Source organism: Babylonia areolata, chromosome 2 (genome assembly GCF_041734735.1).
Source record: "Babylonia areolata isolate BAREFJ2019XMU chromosome 2, ASM4173473v1, whole genome shotgun sequence".
NCBI classification, from domain to species: Eukaryota; Metazoa; Mollusca; class Gastropoda; order Neogastropoda; family Buccinidae; genus Babylonia; species Babylonia areolata.
Genome location: NC_134877.1, coordinates 44,850,976 through 44,862,271, shown reverse-complemented (window position 1 = coordinate 44,862,271; position 11,296 = coordinate 44,850,976). Strand labels below are relative to the sequence as shown.

The window sequence follows — 11,296 nt, the reverse complement described above, 5'->3', positions numbered from 1 at the left end:
TGTGTCAGTGTGAGTCAGTAAAGTCACTGGGCCTGTGTAACTCTGCGAGCCTCTCTCCTTGTGTCAGTATGAGTCAAAGTGTCACTCTCCCAGCAGCTGGTCTCTCTCTCCCTGTGTCAATATGTGTCACTAAAGTGTCACTGGACCTGTGTAACTCAGCTGGTCGGTCTCTCTCCCTGTGCCATTGTGTCAATAAACTGTCACTCTCCCTGTGTCAGTGAGTGTCAGTGGTCACTGGATTGTGGAACCTCAAGTCTCCTTTGCTGTCACAAACCCTTGTGTTGCCTCAGTGACTGGCCTCCTTCCCTGTTGTGCACACAGTGACACACAGCACACACAGTGACACACGCACACACAGTGACACACACACACACACACAAACACACGCACACCCCACTTCAAATCATGTTGCTTCAGCTTAATGCTTAACCAACTTAAGGGGCCATTTCAGAGCTGTCCCCTGGAAAATAAAAACAGCTCATGTTTGTGTCAACAATTGGAAGAGTCCAATGCCGTGCCCTACCTTGGTGGGAATTCTCAAACAAAGGAAATTATAAACCAAGGGAAATAGTCACATTTTTATTCCAATTTTTACACATAATGACAATTGCTAACAAACTTGAATATGAGGTAATGAAAAAAATAATCAGGTGTAAAAAAACAACAACCCAAATCAGTGAAAACAGTAAAAAATACTGTCCCCCCCCCCCAAAAAAAAAAATCAAGGCCCAACCCTTAACCGACAAAGATATATGTACCAAAGCCTTACCCAAATCAACCACACACACACACGCACACGTGCACACACATTTTTTGCCCCCTCTGTTCTCCACTAGCCACTTGAGTGGCCAAGTTGTGGGCAGGAGTAGGATCAAGGTGGCAGAATGGTTAAGACGCTTAACTGCAGTGTCTGTGAAGGTTTGGGTTCAAATCAACATGTTCTTTCTCCCAAGTTTGACTGGAAAATCAAACTGAGTGTCCAGTTATTCAGATGAGATGATAAACTGAGATGTGAAGTGCAGCATGCACGTGGTGCACTGAAAAACAACCAGAGTGGCAACATAAGTGGCAAATAATCCAGTAGAAGAAATCCATTCTGATGGGTACACACATATATATAAATATACTCTCAAGGTCTGACATAGTGCACTGGGTTCTGCTCCTGTTGGATGTCTGCCTTGCAGATGTGTGGCATACATGGTTTTGTCTGAATGCAGTGGTACCTCCTTGAGAAACAACATGGAACAGAAAACAGAAATGTGTCCTTCGGCTCATACATGTACCACTGTGCATATAAAACATGACCATTCATTAAAATATGTATCACAATACCATATTTGACAAAATCAAAGTTGACTGCCATGAAAAGCAAATGTCTTTCAGAGAGAAAAGTGAACATTCATTTTCTGCAATGCATAAACTGAAGCACCCACAGGTATATACACCCAATCAACCCACTCACCACCACCCGAACTCACACACACATTAGTACACACTGGCAACAATATCACACCAGCCATGCTACATATCATTATGAAGACGTAGAAAATAAATATTTCAATAAGATACTACGTACCACAAAATAAGACACAAAAAAATAAGATGTAATAGATTTTTTGTCTCGAGTATTCACATAACTTTAAACATATATATAATATGTATAGCACAATCACTCATAAACCACTGATTAAGATATATGCATTGCAATAGCTGAATCAACAAAATGATTGAAGACCACATACAATTACAAAAACCATTTCCAATGACATACTGAACTCGCTCACTCACATACACACCTGGTCAACGCACCTACCCTCCAGCAACCCTCCGCACACACACACACACACACACATCAGGACACCCTGGTAAAAACAACGCACTAGCCAAGGTATATAAATAAAATGATATAAATATACAAAAAGTATTGCATTAAACAGTTGAAGCAACCCTGACACTGAACGTATCACCCAAGTAACGTCCTGACACTGTGGGGTAGCATAGTCTTCGCTCCTGGCCGTGGTTTCAGCGTGACCCGGAACTGGAAACCCTGGCCTTCACCTTGCAGCACATGCTGCTCATGTTCCCAGCTAAACAGAGCAGCGTCAGTGGTGTTCAGGAAAGGGTTGATTTCGATCACCCACAGCCTGTCATCTGAAACAGCAGTACAACAGTGTGTCATGTACAACATAGTCATTATATATATATATACACACACACACACACACACACACAACAGTGTGTCATGTACAACATAGTCATTATATATATATATATATACACACACACACACACACACACAACAGTGTGTCATGTACAACATAGTCATATATATATATATATCATTGTGCACCCACATCACATCAAGTCATGATTACTGCATACTGTTTATCACCCAAATCACACCACGCAGTGGTCACTACATACTATCACCCACATCACATCAAGTCATGATTACTACATGTATACTATTACCCCTAGTCTGTTGTCTGAAGCAGCAGTGCACTGTACTACATAAATATATACATACACATATTCACTTCACACACACACACACACACACACACACACATATATATATATATATATATATATATATATATATATATATATATATATATATATATATATATATATATATATATATATATATATCATAGTGCACTCACATCACATGGAATGATTATTACATATTTAGATGCTATTGTCTATCATCAACATTGCATGTAGTGATTACTAAATACTATCTATAAGCCACATCACATCAAGTCATTACTACATACTATCACCCACATCACATGTTGTGATAACTCCATAGTGTCTATCAGCCACAGCACATGTAGTGATTACTACTTCGTGTCTATTGCCTGCATCACATGTAGTGATGACTATATAACTGTCTATCACCTTCAACACATGTAGTGATTACTACATACTGTCTGTCACCCACAACCTGTCATCTTTACTCCTAAAGGAATGTTTCACACCTAAATCCTTGAATTCTTACTCTTAGGGGAATGTTCCATACCGGAATCCTTAATCTTTAGGCAATGTTCCATGCCTGAATCCTTACTCTGAAGGGAAACGTTCCACACTTGCATCTTGACACACACACTCACACCCTCACAAACACACACAGCCTGCTACACACAACAACAGAAACACTTTGTGTTGTAATATGTAAGTCAATCAACAGGATTAACACATCTATAGACTTCATGTGTGTAGATATATATGTATATATGTGGATCAATAAACAGGGTGGATAGGCACTTTGTGTGTACTTGTGAGTCAATCATATGTGAAGAGAGAAAGAAGAGTGGCAAGAAAGACAGTAATACCTTTACTTCCAATGGCAAAGTCAATGATGAAGTTTTGAACAAAGTTGCCTGCCTGCAGTTTGGGTCGGACAGTGTTGTTGTAGAAAGCAAGGATCCTGTCAGCCACTCTGTCTTTACAGTCACAAAGTCGTCCGGAGTGGATCTGGTAGTTGTACTGGGACAGTGCCACCAAACGACCGCCAAAGACAAACCCCCGGAACTCCATATCGACATTGATGTTGACAAAGGTGCGGATGACAAAGTTCTCCCGAAACCTGTCCTTGACCTTGAGGGCCAGGAGCAGGTCCTGGTAGATTCGCTCGCTGCGAAGCGTCATGTCCAGCACCTCATCAGCGCGCCGCACACGCATGGCCTGAAAGGCAGCAGTCAGCAGACAGGTGATCTGAACGTTCTCCTGCCCTCTGGCCTCTTCCTCTTCCTGCTGAAGCAGCTGCCGGTAGAGGTCAGCAAAGCGGCTCTGGGCCAGCGGGGCATCCTTGGCGCTGCGGCTGGAGGTCTTGACGAAGACAGAGTCGGCACCACTGTGGGAGAGAAGGAAGTGGTCCATCACGCCCTGCAGCCTTTGCTCCAGACCCACCATCACCTCCCGCTCCTCAGCTGTCAGTGCCGACTGCCAGGCCACCGCTGCCATGGCTGGGGGGTCAAGGTTGGCATAGAGACGCTCGTAGACGGAGACTATGAGCTGGGCTTCCGCCGGCTGGATGGGGCAGTAGTCTGAGGGGAATGTCTCCTCTTCCAGCAGTGACAGCCAGACCTCTGTGTTGACGTCCAGCACCTTGTCCTGATAGTCCTCCACCTGCAAGCACACACGTAGCTGTCAGCTGGAAACACACACATAGCTGTCAGCTGCAAAAAAACACATTGCTGTCAGCTGTCAGCTGCAAACACACATGTAGCTGTCAGATGAAAGCACACATGTAGCTGTCAGCTGCAAACACAAATATAGCTGTCAGCTGGAAACACACATTTAGCAGTAAGCTGCCACTTGGAAACACACATAACTGTCAGCTGGAAACACATATAGCAGTAAGCTGTCAGGTAGAAACACATAAGAGCTGTCAAGTGAAAACACACATAGCAGTCAGCTGTCCCCTGGAAGCACACACTTAGCTATCGCCTGGAAACATGTATAGCTGTCAGCTGTCGGATGGGAACACACACTTAGCAGTCACCTGTCACCAACAAATACACACACAGCTGTCACCTGGAAACACACACATAGCAGTCAGCTGTCCCATGGAAGCACACATATAACTATCACCTGAAAACACACACAGCTATCAGAGCACACACATAGCTATCAGCTGGAAACACACATAGCAGTCAGCTGTCATCTGGAAACTCACACATACAGCAGTCAGCAGTCAGCTGGGAAGACACACAATGCAGTCAGCTGTCACCTGGAAGCATACACACAGCTATCACCAGTCACATGGAAACACATGTCACAGCTATCAGATGGAAACATACAGCTGTCAGGTGGAAACACCGAGCAGTCACCTGAAAGCACACACATCTGTCACTATATAATGACACACAAATGTCACTGATCATTTGCAGTCCCACAACACATACATGCACACAAGCATGAAATCACACACACACACACACACACACACACACACACACACACACACGTACAATTTAAAAACATCTTACTTAAACTGCAATGTATAAAGAGAGAAAAAAATGGAGACAGACAGAGGGAGAATAGCATGACAGAAGAGAAGACAGAGAGAGTGAGACCTCATGGTCTGTGATGAAGCCAGCAGTCTTAGGGCTGGAGAAATCCCTCATGGGCTCTGCTGATGCACGCAGCTTGACTTTCTTCAGCTGTTCTGCCAGACTGTTCATCTGTGGCACGTGATTCAATCAATCTGTCATGTAATGCTTCTGTCCATGTGTCACATATTACTGACTCAATCACTGATCATTCAATCATGACTATCTGTCTATAACGTAGAAACACACACACACACACACACATATATAATTATACATAATCATATCATATGATCTCATCTGTCTGCAAGATGGATAAATATTCATCAATAGATTATATAAAGAATCCAATCAGTTAATCATGAAATCAGTTTCACTTTCTCATGGAGGTGTTAATGCATTTGGGCAAACAACATATGCCTCACCACATCTGCTGGCCATATATCTTGGGCTGCAGCATAACCAAACACACCTGGTGAGCCCTTGAGTGCATGCATGTATATTTGTGTACTGTCAGAGTTGATTTCTCATTCAGAATATAGCCATAGGACAACTTATATGTTTCCATTGGTTCTTTTTCAGTGCACGAGGTGCGTACAGCACATGGGACCTTGGTTTATTCATTGTTTCATCCAAATGACTTGAAGCCGAGTTTGATTTTTCTTTCAAAAAGGGCAAGACCAGGATTCGAACCCAGGCCCTCAATCAGACACTCTATTGGTAGATAAGCAGCTTAACCACTCTGCCACCTTCCTCCTGAAGGGAGGATGACATGATCTGACCACAGTCACATGAAGGATCACATGATTTGACCTCTGACCAATACCCAACAGTATTCAAATATCTTGTCTTTTCTTATCTATAATCCTGTGGTAATCCCTGTACAGAGCAACAATCCTGTTGGGTGTGCTCTAGGTGACTGATGTCTGTAGACATGTAGACCTGTGGGAACTCAATACAGACCTGGGGGAACACACATCTGGGGAAACACATACCTTGGGGAATATATAGACCTAGTGAACACAAACCATGCTCCCCATGTGTGTCAGCTCAGGTCACCATGTTTTTTGTTTGTTGACCTTTGCATGGTGGGGGACCTTTAACACAAACAGCGGCTTTCTGATTGGCCAACTTGGCCTTGAGGGTGAAAGGTTATGTGTCATTGCACACAGACCTAAAAAGTATTTTTAGGTCCTTGGTCATTGCAATACATTTTGTGGATCAGACCAATGTTAAGCACCTTTGACATGGTGAGTTGACTGCACATAAGTGTAGCGACTTAATCTAAAAAAAAAAAAAAAAAAAAAAAAGATACAATAACCATCAAAAATGGGCCACAACACCTACCGATTGTGATTTCGCTTCAACCACGCAAGAAAATTGCCGTAAAAATAGATCCCTCAATTTGAGATACAAAAAACAGGGAAAAGGCGTAGCTTTGTTGGGTCGCCTGTCAGTTTAGCTTCACTCGCGTCTAATCACGTCCAATGGGCTATATATGTCACAACAAACTTAATTAAGATGAGATATAGGCTTAACCGAAAACACATGTGGCAGATTTGATATGTGATGGTATATTTACTGTCGCACGAATCGGGAAAGCCACAACATAGCGTCAAATATAAGACAAGAACAGATAATTATGGGGAAGTACACAAGCAATGACAATTACCTTAATGTACAGGTTTTTGGTACTGGTCCTTCTCTCGCCTCAAAATCTACAATTTTCTGCGGAGGTATGGGCAATCCTCTTGGCTGGCTAGCTATAGCTTCTCGTGAGCTGTTGGCACGCATGCACAGTCTAATAAATAGGTCGGCACATTGCTAGATTCCTGACATGTCACTTGGGTGTGTGTGTGTGCGATGAAGCATGGACCTATAAATAGATCGTGACTGTGGGCCAAGGGAGGGCAGTATCCCCAACAAGGGCGTAATACATATTCCTTTTCAGACATTTAGGTCCCGCCTGTATTGAACATGTTTTACAACCTCTCTGTTACCAGTATTCGTATTACTATTCATATATTTTGCTGTTACCTGTATTGATTATGTTTTTTTCCCAACATCTCTGTCAAGAGTATTCACGTTACTTTCATACATTTTTGGTCAAACATCACTGAGTTATTGTGCTTGGCGATTATTGTAGCGCTATGACTGAAATACTTCCATGGCCGTACCAAAAAAACCCAAACAAAACAAAACAAAAAAAACAAAAACAAAACAACAAAAAACAAAAAAACAAAACAAACCACACTAGAAAATGAACAACATCAAAACCAATCTGAATAACAAAGAACTGTTGTGATGTCATCCACACGTCATGTGTTGACTCAGTTCGATGTCGTCCCATACCAGGGACAGTAACTCGCCATCTCTTCTTGACGCGATCTTATGCAGTTTTCTCCCTTACATTGGGAAACTATGCTCGTGGATTGGAAAAATAATAAAAAATCACACACACACACACGCCAACACACGAGAGGGAGTATAACAACCTTTTAAACTTTTAACCCTCATTATTTTCCCCCCAATAACAGCAAAGGTGCCGTGCTGACGTGCAGATTGTGCTTTTGTGCAATGTCACCAACAGTGGGCGACTCATCCAAGGGACAGTAACTCGCCATCTCGTCTTGACCGACGCGGTCTGCTTGTGCAGTTTTCTCCCTTATAACTGATGGGAAGACTACGTTGATTGATTTGAAAGAAAAGAAATACCCCCACCCCCACCCCCCTCACACACACACACACACACACACACACTAGAGAACACAGCTTTTGAAATGTTTTCAACGAAGCGATGGTGCTGTGCTATTCTGACTTGGCAATGCATACTTTGTTGGCCACTTTCCCGAGGCCTTTAATACGTCGACCACATTATGGCAGTGGTCATGGGATTAGACACACAGTCGTTTGCATAAAGTACAGCACCCACCACCACTAATAAAATAAGCTTATGTTCGATAACTGTGTTGGGATGATAGCCAGGCCTATTATGGTATCCAGCCGAAAATCAAGAGTGCAAAGCTACGCATGTCTCGTTCCAAGCCAGTGACTCATGATGTGCAAGGTCTCGTTTCATGTCGACATGCTCACCTAGCCCTGGAAAACCCCTTTCTTTTAGCAATACTAGCTAGCAGCTTCTTCAGTATCGTTGTTGTATAAACAGTAGTGAAAAATTCCCTGGATTTGATTGCTGACTTTGTATCTGTCCGTCTGCCAGGTTTAGCTGGTTGTTATCTTATGTACACAGAATTAATGGTTACATCACAAAATTTAATCACAAAAGATTGAGTGGGTTACCTACAAAGCTCTGTACTGCACGATGTGTTTGTGATAGTGAACTTCTACAGTTCTTATAGTATACAGGCGGCAGGCCGCAAGCATGGCCTTCATCCTCTTAGCATCCTGTGTAGAATCCGCCATGAAGAAGGTTGTCCGGATTCAGTGGCGGCTGTGTCGGCGGACACAAACACGAAATAAGATATAGGCCTGATATGTACAAACGCAAATGGAGAAGACTGACAGAAAGCATGGTAAGAAATACAAACGAATTGAATGCTATCAGTAGTTTTGAAACAAAGCTCTGACCAGGAAAAATTAACAGATAAGCATGACCGAAGGCAATGACAGATCAGCCTCTTTCTCCAGTCGTCTTTCTTTTGCGCTATCAATATCAACTGCATTGCTTATAGGGTTGTGGGGATTGAAGCGTAAATTTGAGCAGAAAAAAAACGACTACCGTTACTTGAGCAGTGTCCTGTTTTAAATTTAAAGCCTGTTCCTTACACACACACACACACACAGAGATACGGAGATACGGACGATTTATCATCATTACAGGCCATGGTCCTCTAATGAAGGGGTATGTGAACAGTTCATTATGCATAATATTATAGCACGAAGTGCGAAGAACACATAATGATGAAACCGAATACAAAAAGAAGATATTAAATAGAATTTACACAACAGTATCTATTTCTCCAAAGTTAAAAGCCTCATACAAGTACAGAGATAAAATACGTACAACAGTAACATCAGTACTTGACAACATCTTGATAAAGCCAATTTTAACACAGAGGGCTGTTTATAGTAAAAACGTCGGATGATACTTTCTGTAACTTCAGTCAGTGCTTCACAACAAAGGACAAAATGTACATCATCTTCTTCTGATTTCTTACATAGTGGACACAACAAATCAGATTCCTTAAATGTTTTGTACCTTGAACGATGAACAGACAAATCAGATACACCGAATCTAAACCTTGTTGTAATACTCCTGAGGTGTCTGTCCATGTCTAACAACAAACAAAGCTTCAAATATGATTGCTGGAAAATGTTCTATAAAGACTAAACCTTTCACTCGTTCTAGTGTGTAGATTCCAATCAACATGTGGCGAAAAGTGTATATAAAAAGTTGAAAACAACCAACACCCTGATACATACATATCCAAATCCACTTTCGCACACACACACACACACACACACACACACACACACACACACACACACACACACACACACACACACAGACAGAGAGAGAGAGAGAGAGAGAGAGAGAGAGAGAGAGAGAGAGAGAGAGAGAGAGAGAGAGAAAGTAACTAACAACTATAACATTCGGACTTAATATTTGAAGAAATCGTACATCAGCTGGACTGCTGTAAATAGTGGACACTAGATATGATTTCAGGTCAGGGATGTGAGACAAATGCATTTGGCAAGTACCTTACTGATTGATATGTGTGCACCACATATGCAAGAAACACTCCTGACATAGTTGGTAATAAACAATTCATCTTCCATCTACAGATCAAAGAAATAATTTGCCGTCTACAGAAATCATTTTGGCAACTGTCTCCAATGAAAACATACATTTCCTTTATTTCTCTATGTAACTCCAAGTTTCCCACCTTTTTGCCCTTAAGCTGAAATTTTACCTATTATACGTTTACCACAGTGTAACATTCCTGTAGTGAAAGCGGAATGTTTAAATCTAACACCTTCATGGAACCTCCAGCTCTCTCTCTCTCTCTCTCTCTTTATTTTATTTTATTATTTTATTTTTTTACGTCAAAATGACAACTTTTTCATATTGCAAAAACCTCAGCGAGAAGGGATCCAACAAAAGGTTGAGCGAGAGCCTCATAGCACGAGTTTTTGAATCAGTAGCAACGGGTGCAATATCCGAGTGGTTAAAGCGTTGGACTTTCAATCTGAGGGTCCCAGGTTCGAATCTCGGTAATGGCGCCAGGTGGGTAAAAGGTGGATTTATATATATATATATATATATATATATATATATATTTATCTCCAACCTCAACATATGTGCAGACCTGCTTGTGCCTGAGTCCCCTTCGCGTATTTTGGCAAGCAGAAGATCAAATACGCACGTTAAAGATTCTGTATTCCATGTCAGCGTTCGGTGGGTTATGGAAACAAGAACATACCCAGCATGCACACCCCCCAAAAGCGGAGTATGGCTGCCTATATGGCGGGGTTAAAATGGTCAGACACGTAAAAGCCCACTCCGGCGTGTACATTCGAGCGAACACGGGAGTTGCAGCCCACAAACGCAGAAGATTCAGAAGAAGAAGAATCAGTAGTGATCATCGTCATCAGTGTAAGGATATAACTGTAGAGTTAGTGGGCATCGTTATCAGTTTCGGCCGATAACTGTAGAGTTAGCTGGTTGCACAGCGTGGTCACGTGACAGCACACTGACAGCCGATGATGATTTATCGAGGTTACGTGTTGACAAGCAAGATCTGGGAATTGAACAAACTTTGAACATCTCCAGCCCCTTTACTGCCTTAAGATCCACATCATCTTATCCACACTTCTGAAGTCTGTTGAACTTTGCTGCTTTTAATCTCTCTTTCTACACTGGTGCTTTAAAAAGTCCATTTTGTCTCCCGCAGGCTGAAGTGATTGAGCGAGTGAGTGATGTGTTCTTTACAGTGTGTGTGTGTGTGAGAGAGATAGAGATGGAGACAGAGGGAGAGAAAGTCTTCCATGTTTTACTTCTCAGGATATATCAGTGCAACTGTTCTCTCTTACCTCTGAAAACGCCGTTCATCTGAACACCCCAATTGTCGTCTGTACCCTGCCACCCCGATTGTCTACATCCTACCACACAAATTGTTTCACCTTGCCACTCCGATTGCTGTTTGCATCTTGCCACCCCAACTGTCAGCACCTTACCACCCCAATTGTCTGCACCCTAGACACGGATTGTCTCA

At 42.3% G+C, this 11,296-nt stretch overlaps 1 protein-coding gene across 1 annotated transcript; it reads right to left on the bottom strand.

Moving 5' to 3' along the window:
• Positions 1 to 716: 716 nt before the first annotated feature.
• LOC143279460 (uncharacterized) lies at positions 717 to 7,306 on the bottom strand. Its single transcript, XM_076583504.1, has 4 exons — positions 6,733 to 7,306; positions 5,085 to 5,192; positions 3,339 to 4,134; positions 717 to 2,151 (listed from the first exon to the last, which is right to left on the bottom strand). Exons 2-4 carry the CDS (start codon positions 5,190 to 5,192, stop codon positions 1,964 to 1,966), a joined length of 1,092 nt encoding a protein of 363 aa, XP_076439619.1. The 5' UTR covers positions 6,733 to 7,306; the 3' UTR covers positions 717 to 1,963.
• Positions 7,307 to 11,296: the final 3,990 nt, after the last annotated feature.

What these genes read in the sequence shown, in the direction of transcription:
- LOC143279460 (XM_076583504.1), bottom strand. Translation starts at nt 5,192, where the DNA reads ATGAACAGTCTGGCAGAACAGCTGAAGAAAGTCAAGCTGCGTGCATCA. An exon ending in GCTTCATCACAGACCATGAG is followed by an intron (nt 4,135 to 5,084) that starts GTCTCACTCTCT and finishes GTGTGCTTGCAG; the next exon opens with GTGGAGGACTATCAGGACAA. An exon ending in CTTTGCCATTGGAAGTAAAG is followed by an intron (nt 2,152 to 3,338) that starts GTATTACTGTCT and finishes CTGCTGTTTCAG; the next exon opens with ATGACAGGCTGTGGGTGATC.